At 37.0% G+C, this 23,318-nt stretch overlaps 1 protein-coding gene across 1 annotated transcript in view; it reads right to left on the minus strand.

Moving 5' to 3' along the window:
- RELN (reelin) overlaps positions 1 to 23,318 on the minus strand; it is a 525,441-nt gene that overhangs the window by 150,058 nt on the left and 352,065 nt on the right. The window contains exons 17-20 of the mRNA XM_082631643.1: positions 21,173 to 21,239; positions 12,452 to 12,685; positions 11,625 to 11,786; positions 7,019 to 7,255 (exon numbers count right to left, since the gene is read on the minus strand). Of these exons, the coding sequence (XP_082487769.1) occupies positions 7,019 to 7,255; positions 11,625 to 11,786; positions 12,452 to 12,685; positions 21,173 to 21,239 (700 nt within the window). The remainder of the gene's footprint in view (positions 1 to 7,018; positions 7,256 to 11,624; positions 11,787 to 12,451; positions 12,686 to 21,172; positions 21,240 to 23,318) is intronic.

Raw genomic sequence — 23,318 nt, forward strand, 5'->3', positions numbered from 1 at the left:
TCTAGTGTAGTTTTCATTTCAGTTATTGTATTGTTCATCTCTGTTTGTTTGTTCTTTAATTCTTCTAGGTCTTTGTTAAACATTTCTTGCATCTTCTCGATCTTTGCCTTCATTCTTTTTCCAAGGTCCTGGATCATCTTCACTATCATTATTCTGAATTCCTTTTCTGGAAGGTTGCCTACCTCCACTTCATTTAGTTGTTTTTCTGGGGTTTTATCTTGTTCCTTCATCTGGTACATAGCCCTCTGCCTTTTCATCTTGTCTATCTTTCTGTGAATGTGGGCTTTGATCCACAGGCTGCAGGACTGTAGTTCTTCTTGCTTCTGCTGTCTGCCCTCTGGTGGATGAGGCTATCTAAGAGGCTTGTGCAAGTTTCCTGTTGGGAGGGAATGGTGGTGGGTAGAGCTGGCTGTTTCTCTGGTAGGCAGAGCTCAGTAAAACTTTAATTCACTTGTCTGGTGATGGGTGGGGCTGGGTTCCCTCCCTGTTGGTTGCTTTGCCTGAGGCGACCCAACACTGGAGCCCTACCTGGGCTATTTCGTGGGGCTAATGGTGGACTCTGGGAGGGCTCATGCCAAGAAGTACTTCCCAGAGCTTCTGCTGCCTGTGTCCTTGTCCTCATGGTGAGACACAGCCACCCCCTGCCTCTGCAGGAGACCCTCCAACACTAGCAGGTAGGTCTGGTTCAGTCTCCTTTGGGGTCACTGCTCCTTCCCTTGGGTCCTCATGTGCACAGTACTTTGTGTGTGCCCTCGGAAGAGTGCAGTCTCTGTTTCCCCCAGTCTGGTGAAAGTCCTGCAATCAAATCCCACTAGCCTTCAAAGTCTGATTCTCTAGGAATTCTTCCTCCTGTTGCTGGACCCCCAGGTTGGGGAGCCTGACATGGGGCTCAGAACCTTCACACCAGTGGGTGGACTCCTGTGGTATAAGTGTTCTCCAGTTTGTGAGTCACCCACCTAGCAGCTACGGGATTTGATTTTATTGTGATTGCACCCCCTCCTACCATTTCATTGTGGGTTCTCCTTTGTCTTTGGATGTGGGGTATCTTTTTTGGTAAATTCCAGTGTCTTCCTGTCGATGACTGTTCAGTTAGTTGTGATTCTGGTGTTCTTGCATGAGGGAGTGAGCACACGTCCTTCTACTCGGCCATCTTGAACCAATCTTTCTCTGTCTTTCATTTTATTAATGTGGTGTCTCACTTGACTGATTTTCACATGTGGAATCACCCTTGTATCCCAGGAATAAATCCCACTTGATCATGGTACATATTCTTTTAATGTGTTGTTGAATTAGATTTGCTAATATTTTGCTGAGGATTTTTGTTATCTATGTTCATCAGGAATCTTGGTCTGTAATTTTCTTTTCTCATGACACCCTTGCTTAGTTTTGGTGTCAGAGTAATGCTGGCCTTGTAGAATGGGTTTGGAAGTATTCCTCTCTCTTCTATACTTTTTGGAGGAGTTTGAGACGAACTGGTATTAATTCTTAGAATGTCTAGTAAAATTCACCAGTGAAGCCCTCTGATCATAGGCTTTTGTTTTCTGCGAGGTTTTTGATTACTAATTCAATCTCATTACTAGTAATCAGTCTGTTCAGATTTCCAATTTCTTTATGATGCAGTCTTGGTAGGTCGTATATTTCTAGGAATTTATCCATTTCTTCTAGGTTGTCCAATTTGTTGGCATATAATTGTTCATAGTATCCTCTTATGATCCTTTATTTTTCTGTGGTATCAGTTGTAATTCTCCTTTTTCATCTCTGATTTTATTTATTTGAGTCTTCTGTTTTTTTCTTGGTATGTCTAGCTAAAAGTTCGTCTATTTTGTTTAGTTTTTAAAAAAAACAGTTCTTACATTCACTGATCTTTTCAATTACCTTTTTTTTTTTTTTTTTTTTTGGTGGTACGCGGGCCTCTCACTGTTGTGGCCTCTCCCGTTGAGAAGCACAGGCTCCGGATGCACAGGCTCAGCGGCCATGGCTCATGGGCCCAGCCGCTCCGCGGCATATGGGATCCTCCCGGACCGGGGCACGAACCCGTATCCCCTGCATCGGCAGGCGGACTCTCAACCACTGCGCCACCAGGGAGGCCCTCAATTATCTTTTAAGTCTCTATTTCATTTATTTCCACTCTGATATTTGTTATTTCCTTCCTTCTATTAACTTTGGAATTATTTTGCCCTTCTTTATCTAGTTCCTTGAAGTGTAAAGCTAGGTTTCTTAATGTAGGTATTTATTACTATGAACTTCTCTCTTAGAACTGCTTTGGCTCCTTCTCATATTTTTTTTTTTTTTTTTTTTTTTTTGCCACTCTGCGTGGCTTGCCGGATCTCAGTTCCCCGACCAGGAATTAAACCTGCGCCCTCGACAGTGAAAGCACAGAGTCCTAACCATTGGACTACCAGGGAATTCCCATCCCATATACTTTGTTATGTTGTATTTCCATTTTCATTTGTCTCAAGATATTCTTTGATTTCTTGACCTGTTTGGTTGTTCAGTATCACATTGTTTAATCTCCACGTTTGTGGATTTTCTAGTTTTCTTCTAATCGATTTCTAGTTTCATACCATTGTGGTTAGAAAAGTTGCTTGATGTGATTTCAGTCTTCTTAAATTTGTTAAGACTTGTTTTGCGGCTTAACATACGATATATCCTGGAGAATGATCCATGTGCACTTGAGAAGAATATGTATTCTGTTGCTTTTGGATGTAATGTTTTATAAATGTCTGTTAAGTCCATCTGGTCTAACTTGTCTTTTAAGTTCAGTGTTTTCTTATTGATATTCTGTATGATTCCATTATTGAAAGTAGGGTACTGAGTCCATTCCGATTACTGTATTGCTGTTGATTTCTCCCTTCAGGTCTGTTAATATTTGCTTTGTATATTTAGGTGCTCTTATGTTGGGGTGCATAAATATTTACAAATGTCATATTGTCTTGTTGGACAGACACTTTTATCATTATGTAATGCACTTCTTTATCTCTTATTACAATCTTTGTCTTAAAGTCTATTTTGTCTGATACAGGTATAGCTACTCCTACTTTCTTCTGGCTTTTGTATGTATGGAATATCTTTTCCCATCCCTTTACTCTGAGTTTGTGTGTGGTCTTAAAGCTGAAGTGAGACTCTTGGAGGCAGCATACAGTTGGGTCTTATTTGTTTATCCATTCAGCCACTCTATGACTTTTGATTGGAGAATTCAGTCCATTTATATTTAAAGTAATTTTTGATCAGTGTGGACTTACTATTGCCATTTTGTTCATTGTTTTCTGGCTGTTTTGTGATTCCTTTTTTCCTTTCTTCTCTAACTCTTTTCCTTTGTGATCTGATGATCTTCTGCAGTGGTATGCTTAGATTCCCTTCTCTTTATCTTTTGTGTATCTACTCTGGGTTTTTACTTTGTGGATACCATGAGGTTTATATAAAACATCTTACATTTGTAACAGTCTACTTTAAATTGATAACAACTTAAGTCAAATGCACACTAAAGCTCTACATTTTTACCCCCTCCACCGTGTTTCATGTTTTAGGCGTCATAATTTACATCTTTTTTATCTTGTCTATCTGTTAACAAATTATTACAGTTACAGCTTTTTTTTTTTTACTATTTTTGTCTTTTAACCTTCATACTAGATTTATAAGTCATTTACTCACTATTACTACATGAGAGTACTTTGAATTTAACTATGTATTTACCTTTAGCAGTGAGATTTACACTTTTGTATCTGTTCCTGTTACTAACTAGAGCCCTTCTGTTTCAGCTTGAAGACTGTCCTTTATCACATTTCTTGTGAAGCCTGTCTAGTGGTGCTGAACTCCTTTAGCCTTTGCTTGTCTGGAAAACTCCTTATCTCTGCTACTAAAACGAACTGCCAATTCTAATATGCTATGATGACCATACCCTCATAGTTTTACACATTTTGAAACCAAAACTCTAGATAATATGACAGCAATGTCCTTTCCACCTGTATGCTTAGCTAGTCTACTAGATAAGACAGAGGAATGTAAATGTCCCTTGGTATTATCACTAATAGTATTAGTCAAATAATCTTTAATAAATCTCAATTAAAATAATTCCCTTAGTGATCTTAAAATACATGGAAGAGGCTTTAAAGACTATTTTTAGAACATAAAGCAGACAGAGGTTCTGGTTTCGGATACTATGTACGGAAGAAAGGAAAGTACTACAAATAATTAAAGGCAATTCATTTCCCCATGGAAAAATGTGCTCTAAGATGACATATTGTAAAGTGATTTATAGCATATTGACTGTAGTTCTTCTAATGAAAAAACAATTGTCCAAGTTTTCCCTGGAGAACACTCTCAGTAACAACAATCCATGCTCATGGAAAGCCATGAGTTAGAAAATGAGAACCAAATGAACTCTCAGCTGGCAAAAGCCAACAATAATTAATTTAACGCCAGTCATTTGTAGAGAACATGTATACATTTCAAAATTTCCCTTGAGAAGAACAGGTCATTGAACGGCAGAGGCCACATATTTGAATATGTTCAAAGAATTTTTACTTAATAAGATAACAAGCTCCAAAGGTTTTACTTTAAAAAAAAAAACTTGTTTTTAGGACTAGGTAGTTATCATAAATAGTTTGGTCAATATCATCATTTGAATTTCAATATTGTAATAAGTATTTCTGAAAAACATCACTAAAGTGAGTTCACATTGAACTTGGAACTTGGACAATATATTCTTAAACAGCAGCAGAGAGAAAACGGTGTCATTAAATGGGGCTTTATTCTGATTCATTGGCTAAGAAAATGGGAACAGTTTGAAATCTTCTATGTTGTTTCATTTTAATGAGCAGAGAGCATTTTTCATGTCCTTATTAAAGCAGCTAATGTGTTTCTCTAGTCTCATTATCACCACCAGAGTACACTCTCTGTTGTTTCATAACCAAGACAACTCCTTTTCGTTTCAGAGAAGTCAAATTTGATTGCTCACATGTGGTTGTTAATAAAACTCCTGTGGCGCTGCTCAAGGTGCCCATGGGGATCGTACAATTATTTATATTTTCTTATGGTTTTCTATAATTATTGTGATTGTACTTTCACAGAGTAAATGTATCTCAACCAATTAAAGCAGTGGTGGGTTAAGAATATTCATCAGACTTGTGTGAAAGGATATTGTTCTTAGGGTTTTGCAAAGCACAGAAATTAAACTGCTGTTATCATGTATTCAACCCAAGTGTTAAAATTAAAATGCTCAGCAACTTTGGAGTTTATCTGAGCAGATGTTAACTATTTACGAAAAAATAAACATTATACAGGACTTGCATTCATTATATGATTCTTTGTTGTATTCAAAGTGCTGGAAAGAAAAACTGCTACACAAACTTGGGGGATAGTTTATGGTATATGACCAATTTGGATTATTGTTAATTCAGGTCAATTTAAAATTGCAGAATCATAAAATTCCAAGAAATCTCATTTTGCTTTACATCTTTGTTCTTATTTGCTTCACCCCTTTATTTTCTTTGAAGACTCCAGGACTAAGAACAGCATGCATAAAAACAAGCATCTGAGGCTATCAACTAGAAAACACACAATATAACCTTTCATATTTTGTCATAGAGAAATTTCATTCTATCTAGTTTGACAGTGCTTGCAGCAAAAGTGATCAGCTGTACTTCCATGACATCAGCTGTCATTTTGATGCTAGAATTTTAGCCTGCTGTGTGTGAGATGTGACTGTCCATGCACAATTCCCATCAAAGGTAATTTTATGTGCAATGGTGTGTAAAATTTACCTCTAATTATGATAAGGTCACTGATGGGTCATTTATGATATGCTCTCAGGAGACAATTGCAGTGAATAGCTTTTGGCAAGATTTATCTGGAGAAATTAAACTGGTCTGACCATGACTCAATAGAAAGTAAAAGACTCTTAGAAAATTATTCCTCAATCATGTTTAAAGTTCTAAAGGAACCCAAAGAGGGGCAGTTTGCACAGTGGGGAAGGTTGTGAGTTTTGAAATTATACAGACCTGAGACTTAACCTAGGATCTCTATGCCTAGAAAGTTCTATCTGATCTGGCTTCTGCATATCTCTTGGCTTCTATTTCTGACATTTGCTCCCTCGTTACCTGGGCTCCAGCACCATTGGCCTCCTTCCTGGTTTTTGAACATGTCATGCTCACTCATGCTTTGGCAGTCTTTGTACCACAGAGTTTCCTGTAGGTGTATGCTCTTCCTTCAGATCTTCATGTGCCTGGAACTTCCTGCTCTTTTACTTTCCAATTAGTAGAATGTGTTGTATCCACTCTCTGAACTACCCAAACACAGTCTCCTCCTCTCTATCTAAAGTTGCCACCTCCTAACTAGGTAATCGCTATTGTGTCATCCTACTGATGTTCTTGAAGTACTAATCATAGTCTTAAGTTATTTATTTACTGCTTAATGTATAATTAAGTTTGCATATGATGATAGGGAGGAAAAAAATCTAAGAATGAAAGGTGTCTTGACTAGGAAATCCCACACTCTTGAAACCCCACTGACATTAACTATACAAGTCCCTGGTCCAATATTGCTTGATAAAATGGACTAAAAATATTATCTTTGGGTTGGAGAAACTTCTTGGACTTTATGTAAGACAGCATGAAAATAAAACATGTGATGAGAAATTTTATTAAAATAGTCATTAGAGTGATTTCACTTTTCACTATGATCATGATGGACCTCCATGAAGGGAGAATATGTTAGTCACTTTAGTTGTTAACACTTCTTGAAGAGGGTTTTTATATGTAATGGTGGGAAAATGAAAATTTGAGATGGATAAATATAGTGAAATTTTATATTTATTTAAATCTATCAGTGTTTTGTTTTTAGTCTTCTTTCCCAAGATAACTTACTTATAGACATAACAGTGACTTTTCAAATGGTTCATGTTCAGCTAATATTTGTCAACAAATGACTAAGTGCTGGATGGACTGGAAGATCATCTTTGGGTTTCAATCCTTAATGCAAATTGTAACAATAACAATAAGAACAAAGATGAAATCCTTACCAAAGGGTCCAGTCGTGGCCACAGTATGGCTGAACATTTCCAAGGTAGAATCCCAGAGATTGAGTGACCTCCACAAGATTGGTAAAGTCAAGACTAATGCTGTTGAAAAGTACAGATGTCATGATAATCTCATCAATAGCCCATACATCCTCTCCCTGGGAAGAATGATATGGTTGCCACCATCTGAACTGAATTCCAAACTGTCTTGCATCATCTGGTAATTCTACAGAGATTATTCTAAAGGAGAAAATAAAAGTAAAAATTCAAATTACTTTGATTATCTTAAAATACAAACATTTATAGGAGGATCTTTTCTTCCTACAGTATAATATTTGAAAAAAATCATTCTCCCACTATGACAAACATTCTTGAGATTTCCAATTTCCTGTCTGACTCCAACAAAGTCTTCTCAACACATCTAAAACTGTGACTTTGCTTGCACTCAGCTGCTCTCAGAAAAGCTAACTCAATAAAACATAGTTGTCAATGTGGCAGGATTTGCCTAAGTCTGGTAAAGGATCTTGGGCAGCTTGTTACACACATTATAGTTTTGGGCTGGTTGGAACCATGGCACTTCCTCATTCCCATGAGTTCAGCATAGTGTGCGAGGTCACTTGCTGTGTCATGGTGGCTACGACAGTAAACCTGTATCTGACAAATGGGGAAGAAAATTAAGAATAATATCTAATTTCCAGGAGCAATCATTGTACACAGCAGCAGGAACTATATATTAATTGCCACTGCAATGACATCTGCTTGAAAGCTCCATAAATCATAGTACCATACTGCTCAAATCCGTACACAAGGTGCGATGTGGAACAAATGGCAAATGGAACATTTATTTCCATCAGTGTACAATTATACACCAGGAGAGGTGTTTGCAGTAAACGTACACTGAAGGGACTGAACCTTCTTCCTAGTGAGCAAAGAAAAACTCCCTAAGACAGGTGACTAACTGGATAACTTAGAAATAAATTATTTAAAAACTTCAATGTCTAAGGCTGGATTTACTGAGAAATTAGATTGATTTTCATATTTGTATTATGTTCATCTTTAGTTATTACACAAAGAAACATTAAATCACATCTTGAAAATGTAATTTTTTGCATACTGAAAGTTATTAAAAGTAATATCTATTTTTACTTTAAATAATCTGCATATGAAAATATGGGGTGGAATAATATGATTATCACCATTGATTATATAAACAGTAAAAAATTGGTAGGACTTTTTGTAATGTGAGAAAACATACTTTTTAAATGATGAGAAATCAATGTTCAAATACAGAAATATAAATTAAAAAACATTTCTTAAACTAAAAAGACATAGCTATAACAGGTTTATGATTTTTTAAGTACTTTCCATGACCTGCTGAATTTTTTAACCAATGTGAGTTTATTAAAAGAAAAGTACTTATTAAATATTTAATTATATTATTTCAGTAATTTTCACTTTAATTTTCTAAATATTTATTTATTTATTAAATAATTAAATAATATTTATGTTAACATATCAAATATAGAATAAAATAAACTATATTCAAACTGGCTCAACAATGAAAACACACATTAATTTAATAATTTAATTTGATTAGCATTATGTTATTAGAAAATTATAATTTTCTTTTAATATTAATAATTTTAAAAGCAGTTACTGGTCTCTCTGATGAAAATAAATATAATATTAAAAATTAACAAATGAAAAGTAGAATTTTTTGGGCAACTTTAAAGGAAAATAAAGTGCATATGTGTGTGAGAACAGTAACTGAAGTGACTAATATTTTCCCCAGCAGAGATGTGAAGACTATGACTCTGTAGTCAGACTCTTGGGTTAAAGTATGCACTTTGTCACCTCATGGTTGATAACTTTGCAGCTGCAGGGAAGGTATTTAACTTCTATGTGCCTTAGCATCTTCATCTGTGAAACTGGGATAATAATATCTTTATGGCAAAGTCAGAGACTTTTTTCTATTTTTCACTATTGTATCTTAGCACCCAGAATAGTGTCTGGCATATAAAAAGAATAACTTCTTGCTGCATAGATGAAGTACATATTATCAGTATACCCTGACAGAGATTCAAACACAGAGGCATAAGGAAATTAAAGATTTTCTTTTAGGTTAAGCAGCTTTTAACTGACAATGCCAGGCTATGGACCTAGGGAACATGGCTCTAAAGTCTGCATCCTTTACCTCTATGTTATATCTTGGAGTGGGGTGGAAGTCTCTGCTTTACCACTCTATGCATAGTACAGTGTCTGGTTAGAATGGCTATGGAGCCATTTGATCAGAATATTCCTAGATGAGAACCCAGGGACTTAGGTCAACTTTCTGTCTCAAACTTCCTTTTTTGGATAGGTACTAAGCTCATGGATTTCCTGTAGTCACATTCAATAATCAAGACAAAAATAAAATATAATTAAACTTCATAATAATTTTAGAATAAGAAACCAAGCCCTATAATTAAGAAAAATCTAGAATAATTTGTCTCACCAAAAATATATAGTTTTATATTAATAAGAATGCCAATTAGTTCACAAGGCAGTCTAGTCAGTTAGAATTAAAAGATTAACTTAGATATATTTACGGACTTTAACTTTTATAAATATCAAGCAGATAGAGTTCTTTCACTTACTGAGTGAATTATAGGTAAGGAAATTATTAGAAATCAGCTAGGAATAACAGTAGTTAGCCAACTATCATATCTAATTTATGGATCACACTTCATTTTTGAACAACCATGGCAGAAAGGAACAATATGGAGTTCACAGCAATTACAGACAGCAATTTATACTGAAGAAAACACAGCAAATGGCTAAAGGCATCAATAATTAACTGTCTCATGGAGAGTTTACATGGTTTGTACTATTTCTCATATAAAACATAATTTAGTGCCTAGAATATATCAAATTCTACTTCTGCCATGTCACCTTTTATTAATATTTATAAGAAGGAGGGGGAGGGGTCTCTTGGACAGAGGCAATATATATAAAATGAAAGTGTTCTTGGTTCCACTACTACGTTCTCCTTTTAAAATAATCTCCCCTCTGATCTTAATCCTTCAAGCTGTGCACATACCTAATGCTGAAAAGCCACCTTGGTTCTGCTTAGAAGAAAAATGTTGCTGTCAAATGGCAGACAAGATTAAACGTACCTTTGCAATAGTACATTAAATGTATAATTTATTTTCATATCAACAAAGATTAATTAAATTTCATGCTACAAACTGATTACTGAATTTTGAAGCTGTCCATCCTTGTTAGAAAAACATGTGTTTTGGGCCAATTTAACTTAGGACAATGATATTTTCTTCATGCTTTCATCATTTTTATTATCATCTTGATTTTTGCTTAATTTTCTTTTAATGCTTATTATGGAGATCTATGAAATGTTTCTTTAGGATTCATATGTCTCTACTTAGTGAGAAAGTTGAGTTTAGTCTTACATTTACCCTCATAGGGAAAAGACTCAACACATCTGGTGCATTCTCTTAAATTTTACAACATATAGTATTTACCACTCATAATAGTTGTTAACTATTATCTCTGTTACATGCTACTCATCTTCTGATGAAAATAAAAGTTCTCATCTATTTGCAAATACTTAAATGAAGGGATAGCTCGAGGCAGAATTTTAAAATATATAAACTCTATCATCATTGCCCCTGTCCTTTTGCCATGGTGCCAATGCACACTTCAGTGCCCAAAGTCCTCACTCTTTTTTACATCTTTCCATGATCAACATGTATGTACTTCCAGGAAGGTAAACTGTATTAGCTCTTTATATCTGAAAGTGAATGTAAGTCACAGTGATACCTCCTCTAGTGCTATTTTAACTTTCCCATCCTTCTCTTCTCCTGCTATTTTAAAGGAATTTCAGTGAGCAAGTCAATAAGTGTTCTAGAAAAGGAGAGGACTCTTTGGACTCTTCCGAAATCGTATCACAAATGGTGATTACCACTCTCCCAAACTGAAGGATGGCCCTACTTCAAGTAAAACTTAAATCTCACAACTGTGACTATATATTATGAAATATATAAGCCAAAGAAAAATAGAAGTGGCCTGAAGAAAGGGCTTTAAATACAGCCTCCACTCCATCTTTGCCAGGGACTCTATACATGCTAGAAAAGCTTCTTTATACTCATTACTTAATTATATTACATGCAAATTTAAAAAACATATTGGTCATCAGATTTTATGAGTTATTATCTCATATAATTTATTATAATATATTATCACATATTGCTAAAAAATATTTATCAACAGCATTTATAATTTAGTACCATATTAAAATCGTACCTAATAGTTTGCACTATAGTTGAATAAGGAAAGTAGTGTTAGTTATTTTTCTCTTTCCTAGGTATCAAAATATTTCCCTTAGATGCACATTTCAGAATATGAGAATAAATTTCTTCAAATTACCAGAAGTCAGTAGGGCAAATGAATTACAAGAATGCAGCTTTCTAGCTTTTCATTGCAAGAGGCATCAATCTTTGTCCTCACCATCTCTCAATGCAAAAGCATCTGGACTCTTACACCACTTGAATGATGATTTCCCCAGGAAGGAGATATCACCCTTACCATTTTTTCTAAGTGTTTTCCAACATACCTGGGCTCATGATAGTTGAGATATGAATAATGCTCCAAGAGTTTCCAAGTTATCCCATTATCATAAGAATAATGCAATAGAACACCTTCACCAGGCTGGTCAGGGGCTTTGCATGTGCTCAGAACAGACTTGCTCCCCAGTCTCAACGTGAACTGGAGAAACCTAGAAATGAATTGTCTATAATTAGTGTGCATAAACATTTGAAACCATAATATTCATTTTGGCTTTTAAAGAATTTTGAACAAATTTAAATAAACTACTCAAAAGCTGTAGGTTTCCACTCATCCCTCTTCTATAAAATGTAAGTAATTTCACTGTGAGATGTATGAATATATGTAGAAGATCAGGTCACTGCATGTGTTTTGTAGACAGATATATCTATACAAATATAATGGTATGTTTATACATATTTGTATACTACATACTTGTGTACATACAGTTAAAACGCCAATCATTCTTTTGCTGCATTATTTATTAAGCACTGGGGGAAGGAAAGATGTAGAGTAAATCTAATCAGCCTCTGCAAGCTGTCAAATAAATAAAACTACATAAATAATTAACTAGCCCTTGGCTTAAGAACAGTTCTGATGCTAACAGTTCATATTTTAAAAAATCTAGTCAGTCGTTAGTATCTTAACGTCATCAGTGAGCCTTTTAATTTGTTAAAAACTAGGGCAAATTAACTCTATATAAACTATAAGCTTCCTCTCATCCTGGTTGAAAATCAGAAGATATATATTAGTAAACAAGAAAAAAATTGAAAATTAATAGATCTGAATTCAATTGTTATCTTGTTTCTGTATGTATTCCACCCTGCCTTAACTCACCTGGATTGTGAGCTGTCAAGGAAAGATGTAACTAGCTGACGCCTCCCATCTTTGTTGAAAACCAGGGCCTTACCACTGGCCAAGACACCACAGCCAAAGCTGACTTCAGCACCACGGATAGAGTAAAAGTTATGGTAAGAGGAGAGCCTGGAACTGCCAAAGCTTTCAGAAATAAACATTGGGAATGTCTGGGATGCCATCTCACAAGCTGGGCCAGAAAATCCAGGGTCACACCTGAAAAAGAAACCATGATATTAAATCTTAAACTGTTGGCCCTTTCAGGGATTCCTTTATCTACTTTGGGGATGAGGAAGTCCAGAGGCCAGGACTGGATTGAATGGTAACCAAGGCTCATTCGTTTTTGGAGAATACTGAATGTGAAGACTTGATATGGGAGAAGTAATTGTAAATATCCCAAAAGAATACAGCCTTTGCACAGTCCTGCTGTAAAAAAAAGCTTATGATTAAAACAATAATTCAGCACTCACCTTCAACCAATGCCAGTAATTTACCTGCAAATGCATCTATGCTTGTGCACATTTCCAATTTAAAATCTTTGTAAAAGGTATATTATATGTATGTAATTTTATTCACAATGATGTTCATTAAATTTGTAAAAGAAACAACATAAATAAAATACTTCTATAAGATATCTAGAATAAATTTCCTTTAAGAACAAATGTAAAAATACACACTCTGTTTTTGACAGTAATTACTGGAAATATTTGGAAAAGATTGGAAACTAGATTGGCATTATAAGGGGAATGTATACACCCTTGACCTAGATAGATGTCCTTAGCAGAACTGTGTTGTCTCTCAGTGGAATTCCACATTAGCGGTGCTTCAAGAAACACACACACACACACACACACACAAAAACACACACACCAGCCTGCCTGCTGCCATGTAAGGATGTGCCGTATTTATTTTAGCTGACTAGAATATATATGGAGCTCCCTGAGTCATCTATCAGTGAGAAAACTCATCACAGAGGACTTAACAATTGAATATCAGAAACTTTCTATATTTTAAGGAGTTTGCTCATCAGGAATTAGTTTCAAATTCTTTATTTTCATTGCACTATTTCTTTCTCACTATATTTACTATGTTTCCCATTATAAAATTAAATTGGTGTCTTTTTGGGTGGGTGGCAGGGCTCTCATCTAAGCATTCAAAACTTTCTAAAATTTGAAGCAAGCCTTTTATTTTTATTTATTTATTTTTAATTTTTTATTGAAGTACAGTTGATTTATAATGTGTTAGTTTCTGGTATACAGCCAAGTGATTCAGTTATACATACCTATATTCTTTTTCATATTCTTTTCCATTATGGTTTATTGAATATAGTTCTCTGTGTTATACAGTAGGTCCTAGTTGTTTATCTATTATATATATAGTGGTGTGTATCTGCTAATTCCAAGCTCCTAATTTATCCTTCTACCACCCCTTTCCCCCTTTGGTAACCATAAGTTTGTTTTCTATGTCTGTGAGTCTGTGAAACAAGCCTTTGATACAGCAAGTGGACCGATGAAGTGATATTATGGCACAACTCGTAAGGTTACTTCTTTAGCACTAGTGCAGAGACTGGGATCTATGCTGGCCTCACAGAGGGTCCATGGAGTGTGTGAATGTCCTGAAATCAAATGCCAAATTTTATGTGTACTGGATATTCTTGGGGGGGGTTATAGTTACCATCATTTTATCAAAAAGGTTGCACCCTAGAATGCCAAGAACTACTGTAGCATGAAGTTGAGGTTGTCTTGGCGTTAGGGATGGGAGTGGGAAAGAAAACCAATATTTACAGAGCAGGTAAATAAGCCTCAAACAGTTCACTTCTTTCACATGTTACCTCCTTGACTTAGGCCCACTCTGAAGAGCCAAACAGTTTCTAAAAAGGATAAAAAGTCAGCTAAAGAGGACACATTTTAACATTCGAAAACAATATAGTTTACCATGGCCACAAATTGGAATTAATGTCCCCCAATAACACTATCTATTGCCAGAGTGCTTTTCAGGGCAAATGCGTATCTGTGTATTAAATGCGTCTTCTTCAGCCTACTGACTGGGGGGAACTGGTGATCATTTAAAGAAGACTCACACTGGAGTCAGTTCCCATTTTGAAAGTATACTTTTAAACAAAAGTTACATAATTGGGATAAAATGCTGGTAAGGATTTCACTCATATACATTTATAATACCTTTGTAGCCTTTGTTTTGCAGCAAAATAGTAGGCTGGCACACACAGGGGATTTCAGGAATGACCAGAGGATCTTCTGACTCCAAATATGTCCCTTACTGGTTCATCTACCCACCCTTAAATGTGGCATTATGGTCACCCTGCATGTCAGGGGAAAAGGCTCCATTGTTAAGACACATGGATAACACTTGTGTAGGAAGGTTTCTAGTACTCTCTGTCCTTCTCACTAGCATCTCTAACAGAAATGAGCTTAACAGGATAATAAGTTGTCAGTTTAGAAAATCAGGCCCGGGGATTGTACACAGGCAAGAAAGTGTTAGAAAGCAGGAAAGATGGAATCCTGTTGGCAAACAATGGTAGTGACTAAGGGAGCGAAATGGGGAGAAAAAGAGCTGCAGAGGCCCAAATTCAAGGATCTGTTTAAAGGAAATAAGTGGTATTGAATATGAATTACGTTTCTGTGGAATTCTGCTCAAAATTGAAAGGTGTATATTGCTGGAAAAAGAGGTAGTGGCCAAACATTTAGCCCAGTCACAAATGAACAAAGCCAATGAATATTACATCAAACTTTGTCACAAATAGGGGAAAAACTAAAGTTCCAACTGGTGACAATATTTTGCAAAACCTCAGCAGGAAGAAAAGGCCATTATTATTCAGGATAACGTATAGTATCAAAAAAAATGCCCAGAAGGCATAAAACTGCCATTCAGATTTCTGTTTGCATCCATCGTGGGTGAAACAGATGGTTGCCTAACAAAAGCATTTAATGCTAACAGAGATATTGTACACAAAATAATGAAGTGCAAAGTATAACTGTTATAATTATAGATAGGTATTTTAGAAATAGCACTTTCTATTTTCATTAATAAAAGCAGCTGTCATTTTAGATAATTTGTTTTCAAAACTTTTCAGAACAACTTCAGGAATTACAAAAATGTCTGGCTTCTCTGCGTTAATTTTATTTGAAATGCACTAAACAAGGGAATGATCTGGTTATGGATAATGAATGAAGATAAACTTGAGGCAAACACCAGCTGATGTTTCATAGATCTAACAAGTCAGTGTTTCTGGGCAGGAGCTGGTGGTTTTATTAAAAAGGGCAGAGATGCTTATTCTATTTTGAGATACAAGTGGGAACTTTTCAATTCTTTACGTACATTTCTATTATAAACATTTCCATTGCACAGAGTGATATCTCTGTTAACTAAATTCATTGAAATACACTTAGAAAGTTAACCTGAGGCTCAAGATGGCAGAGTGAGAGGACGTGGGGCTCACCTCCCCCCACCCACAAACACATCAAAAATATACCTATATGTGGAACAATTCTCATGGAAAACTAACGGGAAACCGGCAGAAGAACTCCTATACAGCCAAGGCTGCAAAGAAAGATGGCCATGTAACCAGGCAGGGTGGGAAAAAAAGGCATCAGTTTGGGACCTGTACCTCTGGGAGGGGTCTAAGAGGAAAGGAAGGACTGCATGGTTGGACCCTCACCCTGGGAAGTGAGCCACAGATTGGGCGTCCCAGTCCTGGGGTCCTACATGGAGGAGACAAGCCCCCTTGGCTGCTGGGAGAACAGCTGGGACAGAGAGAAGGGCTGGAGAAGCCTAGACTCCACGCGCAAGGAACGCACGGGTGCTGGCTTGCCAACAGACAGTGCAGAGTGAGCTCTGGACCAGTGGCTGCTACCTCGCCGTGCTCCCCAATCCAGGCTAGGTGAACAGTCCGGTCCTGCTCACTCTGCAACATGGCTTGGCACGGGATCTAGGGCAACCAGGACCTGGGAAAAGACTCCATCTAAGGACGCAGAAATGGCCTGGGGTGTGGTCTCGGTAGGGCAGCGGCCATTGTTGCTTCTTACTAAACAGCGCTTCTGAGGCAGCCCAGACCTCCGGTGACAACACAGCTCCTCCAGCCCCCACCATCAACACACTGTGATCCCCATTCCTGGCTGAACAAATGCTCCAACCCTGCCCACTCCACATCACAGCTTGGCATTGGATCTAGAGCTGCCAGGTCCTGGGAGAAAACTTGATATAGGGGCACAGGAGCAGCCTGGGGGGCCTGGGGTTTGGGAGGGGCAGTGCAGCTTACTCTGGCAGCACCATGAAAGCAGCACAGACCCCTGATGGCAGTGCAGCTGCTGAAGCCCCTGCGACTGGCTCCCAGCCAAGCAAATGCTCCAGCCCTGCCCACTCCATGCCACAGCTTGGTGCTCGATCTGGGGAAGACAGGTCCTGGGAGAAAACTCGATCTAGGGACAAAGAGGAGGCTTGGGGGCTTGGGGTGTGGTCCATGTGGGGCGGCGGCGGCCACTGTTGTGCTTACACCCCCCAGAAGCAACCCAGACCTCTGATGGCGGCTCAGCCGCTTCAATTCCTGCAACCACAAGCACCGACCCCCAGTCCCAGCTGAGCAAACTCTCTGGCTCCGCTCACTCCATGCCACAACCTTGCACTAGATCTAGGAAATGACAACAGGCAAAGGATGCAAACTTGGGGTGCATCTGAGCAGAGCTGCAGATACCTACACAAGCAGCACGTCAGACTTCTGTAAGTGCGGTAGCCTCACTTACCTCAGCACTCTCCTCCACTGGGGCAAAGGCCCCAGTGCCAGGAGAAGGCATAACGCACACTTAAAGGGAACAGAGCCAGCTGGAGCCCAACCCTCAGGTCTTCCCCTCCAGCAACTGTAGAGCAGACCCCACCCCTGACATGGCTCCAACACTCATGGAGCAGAGAGGAAGTCCCGCCTCACACCTTGCGCTGGCTCCAGCTCCTCCAGCATCAACCACACCCCCTATCAAGGTGATAGCGGCCAGCAGACCCTGAGGAAAGATGTGGCTGGCATCCTCGTCCAATCCAGTCCTCACACCAAAGACACTGCGCCCATGCAGTCTACATGGGGATGCTCTCACATAAGAACACCCCCTTAGGCTTCCCTGGTGGTGCAGTGGTTAAGAATCCGCCTGCCAATGCAGGGGACACAGGTTCGAGCCCTGGTCTGGGACAATCCCACATGTCGCGGAGCAACTAAGCCCGTGAACTACAACTACTGAGCCGGTACACCACAACTACTGAAACCTGCACACCTAGAGCCCGTGCTCCACAAGAAGAGAAGCGACCGCAATGAGAAGCCCACGCACCGCAACGAAGAGTGGCCCCCACTCGCCACAACTAGAGAAAGCCCAGGCAGAGCAATGAAGACCCAGTGCAGCCAAACAAAAAACCTTCAAGGCCACAATAGATAACTGTTTCACCTAAATTCATAAAGACAGAGAAAGTTAAGTAAAATGAAAAGGCAGAGTAACTACTCCCAATTGAAAGAGCAAGAGAAAACCCCTGAAAAAAATAATGGAACAGAGGTAATTAGTCTACCAGACACAGATTCAAAAATTTGGTAATAGGGACTTCCCTGGCGGTCCAGTGGTTAAGACTCTGCGCTTCCAATGCAGAGGGCATGGATTCGATCCCTGGTCAGGGAACTAAGATCCAACGTGCCATGTGGTACAGCCAAAAAAAATTTATAAAAGACAAGAAAATTCTTAAAAGTCAAATCACAACTCTCACGTTGTATATTTTTTAAAAAAGTTGGTAATATAAATGCTAACTGAATTAAGAAAGACTATCAATATAAATGCAGATCATCTTAACAAGGAACTAGAAACTATAGAGATGACCCAATCAAAAACAGATAATTCAATTTCTGAGATAAAAAACACTGTAGAAGCAATGAATAGCTAAATAAATAATACAGAATAATGCATAAATGGTCTGGAAGACAGAATAATGGAAATTAATCAGAACAGCAGACAGAAAAACAAATGAAAAAAATGAAAGCAACATATGAGATCTATGGGATAATATAAAACATGCCAACATATGCATAATGGGTTCCAGAAGGAGAAGAGAGAGAAGGGGATTAAAAATGTATTTGGAGAAATTACGGCTGAAAACTTCCCCACCCTAAAGAAGGAAACATTCAGGTGCAGGAAGCACAGAGGGTCCCAAACAAGATGAACCCAAAGAGTCCCACACTAAGACATATAATAAAAATGGCAAAAGTTGAAGATAGAGAATTCTAAAGGCAGCAAGAGAAAAACAGTCATACACAAGGGAAACCCTATAAGGCTATCGGTTGATTTCTCTGCAGAAACTTTTCAGGCCAGAAGGGAGTGGCATGGTATATTCAAAGTCCTGAAAGGGAGAATCTGCAACCTAGGATACTCTACCCAGCAAGATTATCATTTTAAACAGAAGGAGAGACAAAGAACTTCTCAGAGAAGCAAAAACTAAAAGAATTCAGCAATACTAAACCTACCCTAAAATAAATATTGAAGGGTCTCCTCTAAATGGTAAAAGAAGCAAGAACCTATAGCAAAGGGAAAATCCCAATAGGAAAGGAAAATATATAGTGAGGACTGAAGATCACTTAAATAAGCCAGTATGTAGATTAAAAAACAGAAAAATTATAAAAGCAACCATAACTACAATAAACAGTATAGGGATAAGCATGAAGATGTAAAAAATGACAGCCAAAACACAAAATGTGGTTGAGGAGAGTAAAAAATGTAGGTTTTTTAGAATGTATTTGAACTTAAATTATCAGTTTTATCAGTTTAAAGCAAGTAGATATAATTATGGGTCAACATATATGAAGCCACAAATAAAACATATAAAAGAGATACACAAAAATCAAAAAGAAAGAAATTCAAGCATACTACAAAAGAAAATCATCAAGCTACAATAGGAAAAACAAAAAGACAAAGAAATGAACAAAGAAGAACTATAAAAACAACTGGAAAATAGGAAATAAAATGGCAATAAGTACATACCTGTCAATAATTTTGGAGAGGATGTGGAGAAAAGGGAACTCTTGTACACCTTTGGTGGGAATGTAAATTGGTGCAGCTACTTGGAAAAGAGTATGGAGGTTCCTTAAAAAACTAAAAACAGAACTACCATATGATCCAACAATTCCACTCCTGGGTATATATCCGGAAAAAACAAAAACTCTAATTCGAAAAGATACGTGCACCCCAATGTTCATAGCAGTACTATTTATAATAGCCAAGATATAGAAGCAACCCAAGTGCCCATTAACAGATGATTTACCTTAGAGGATGTGGTATATGTAATATATAAAATGGAATATTACTCAGACATAAAGAAGAATGAAATGCTGCCATTTGCAGCAATGTGGATGGACCTAGAGAATATTATGCTTTTTGAAATAAGTCAGAAAGAGAAAAACAAATATTATATGATATCACTTATATGTGGAATCTAAAAAATAATACAAATTAATGTATATAGCAAAACAGAAACAGATTCACAGACACAGAAAACAAACTTTTTATGGTTTGGAAGGGGAGAGGGAGAGGAGAGAGACAAATTAGGGGTAGGGGATTAACAGATACAAACTACTATATATAAAATAGATAAGCAACAAAGATTTACTGTATAGCACAGGGAACTATATAACCTATAAAGAAATATAACCTGCAAAAATACTAAATCACTATGATGTACACCTGAAACTAACACAATATTGTAAAGCAAGTATACTTCAATTAAATAACAAAGTTAACCCGACACTCTAATCTCAGTGGTGACCAATGTCTTGCCTCATACATATAATTTCTAAATGATCAGGTTCAAAGCACTTTTATGATTTTTCCATTAATTAATTATTTAACTGGCTAATTAATTAATGACTCTTTTTTGTTTGGAGGACAAGAAGAGAGACTAGATGACCCATTGTTGAAAACTTATCTGTATAAAAAAGACTGTGGTTTCAGTAATTCTCAGGATATCTTATAATTAAATATTATAGGTGAATGACATAATGACTATCCATTCTTGCTATAAATAAATATAATGCAATGCTCTGATGGTGACTGGATATTAAGCTATTTATGTGTAATTTCATACTTCATATTCAACATCATTATTATATAAAATTCTTTATATATCATTTTGAAGACTCAAAAGATTTTCAAAAGTAAGCAAGATTTGAAGTTACATTTAGAGATGAATTTTCTTATCAAATCTGTTAATTTGGCCCACTCCAGTTTCCTTGAACATTGGGTCTGTGGGTCATTATTGATTTTTATAATTCATTTACAAAGCATGCCAGGAATTAAAATATGACTCATGAACACCAGAACAAGTTTATGGGGAAATACCATACTAAAGAAACTAAAGTTGGAAAAGGCAGCCATCAAACTATGAAGAATTCAAATTTGTTCACAAATTTACATATTTACATTTACATTCACAAATTTACATTTGTTCACAATTTAGCCTAAGAGAAAATTTATTTATTAAGCAACTTCCACTTACAAAATACATTTAATATTCTATTACACTTAAATTCCATTTGGAGTATGCTACTTTTAGTCTTGCAAAGACCTTAAAAGCCTAAAAAGGAAATTAAAACAAACTAATATGACCCATGGTTTCAGTATATAAAGCACATATCAAAAAAGAGAAGTATAGATATTACTCAGAACTGCTTACTTGCAACCATGTCGAGTGCACTGTCCTCTGCCAGAACAGAATTTGAGACACGATGGACCAACATAAACTGCAGGGCAAAAGAGAGCATGTGAAAGATGGCAAAATCACTGGAAAGACAACTAAGAACACCATCAGCATGTGAAACAATTTTGTGAAGCAATACCCATGAAATCTCGTTCCTTGTATGTATGTTGTGCACAGAAATCCAGATGACATATAGAGTGCTGCGTGACAAGGTAAGTGCTTAGTTACAAATCTGCCAGAACTCTTTTAACTTAAATAATCCTTTCAAGATTTTAATCATTCATAGCAGAGAAAGTAGGGCCATATGACTTGGGTTCCTTAATGGAATCTCTTCAGCTAACATGATTTCAGGCAGAATATTAGTGCTTCTGTTTTGAACTCTCCACAAAGTTTATATTCTTCAGGTGGAAATAAAGAATTTAGAAAGGATCAATCTGATATATCAAAAAATAAATAGATTATAATTTAATTAAAAAAACTATAATATCATGTTCATCTGAGGAAAATCTATACCACTGCAGATGATTGTTATATGTATTTCTAAACATTAATTCATCCTTCCTGAAGTGGGGAGTTAAAATCTGTGGTTGAGCATAAAGTCTTCTCTACAATGCAGACCTTTTTTTAAATGGTGGGCTGGACAGATAATGATATTACAAACCTAAATTCTAACCTTGGGAATGCTGAGAAAAGGGCCCCTGACTGTCGAATGGTAGGTTCTGAGATACTCAGACTCAAATACATGTAAAGATATTAAACCTTTTGATAATCAGTACAATCAGTAACGCACCAAATAGTGTGAAAGTGGGACAAACCAATGAGGAATTAGAGACGCAATAGTTACCGAGACCTCACATATTCAATTTCAGGCACAAACAAACTTACTATTCATTATCATTTTCTCCTCTGTCTTGTAATCACATCAAAAGAGTTAAGCAATTTTATTTTTTAAAAAAACTTTCCTGTGGTCTATGCTTCTACAAGCATTTAATCCCTGGAAGTCAATTAACAGGTGCAGCTGTTAGGGAAATGAGAGCTAATGAGATGCAAAGCAGGCCAGTGGAAAAACTCTTTCTCAAGGAAACTGTTGGTTTAGGAAGAGATTAGATAGCAGGCTCAGTTGTTCAAAAGGTATTGGTTTTAGGTGTCAAAAAACCCTGGATTCAAATTTTGGCTTCACCTGGGAAACTGTGGATAAGTGATTTATCCTGTCTAAGCCTCGGTGTCCCTATCCTTTAAAGTGGGATAATATTCCTTGAGGAAAGAATAAATTAAATGTTTCATGCCTGGAACCTGGCACCATATGGTTATGAGCATCATCTCATACTGGAGTCAAGTATCCTTTGCCACCTTCCTGCCCCACCTGCTTTGATGGCTCCACTGGACACTGAGTGCTGAGGAATCAGAAAGGGGCTTCATCCTTCTTTAACATGGAAGATTGTATGGATTGTTTTCCCAGCGCTCTTGATTTTATGGCTGCTGTAGGATTTGCTCTAAGTCCTGTAAGTGGTTCATTGCACTCTGCGAGGCTGCCCTATAGTGTACCAATGTCATACATCAAAGAGTCCCCATCATTAAAAAAAACTCAACGGTAGAATAAGACTTTCCAAGTCAATGAAAAAATTGGAAATAAGAATTTTGTTGTCATCTTTCCCTGCTAATGATGAAGTCATTAGGACTTGCAGTTTGAGTAAATTTACAGGCTCTGTTTTTCTAAGAGTGTGAAAAAGACAGTTTTCTTCACTATTATCATTGATGCAATCAAGTTTAAAAAATTAAAAAGTGGTAATAAACATATTGGGCTCTAGGATCTTCCATTTTGCTAAGAATTTCAGGATAATTTCCAATATTGATCTGTTTTTTTCTGTTTGTTTTCTTTGATATGATTCTGAAATTCCATAGTGAAATGAAGGAGACTTCAAGGGTTCTTTGGCAAGTTGACACACATTTCCCTTGGGAAGGAGTGACAGTGTGTCCTCCTCTTGCCTTTCGAAGAAACCAGAGAGCAGGTTCTGCTTCTGAGAAAGCCTCATGTATAGAATAATATCAGAATTTAAGAGATTCTGCCTCTAGTTCTGCATTCGACCCACACTCCTAACCATGCCTATTCCATGTATTTTTA

Source organism: Mesoplodon mirus (genome assembly GCF_964341445.2).
Source record: "Mesoplodon mirus genome assembly, chromosome: 9".
Lineage (NCBI taxonomy): Eukaryota > Metazoa > Chordata > Mammalia > Artiodactyla > Ziphiidae > Mesoplodon > Mesoplodon mirus.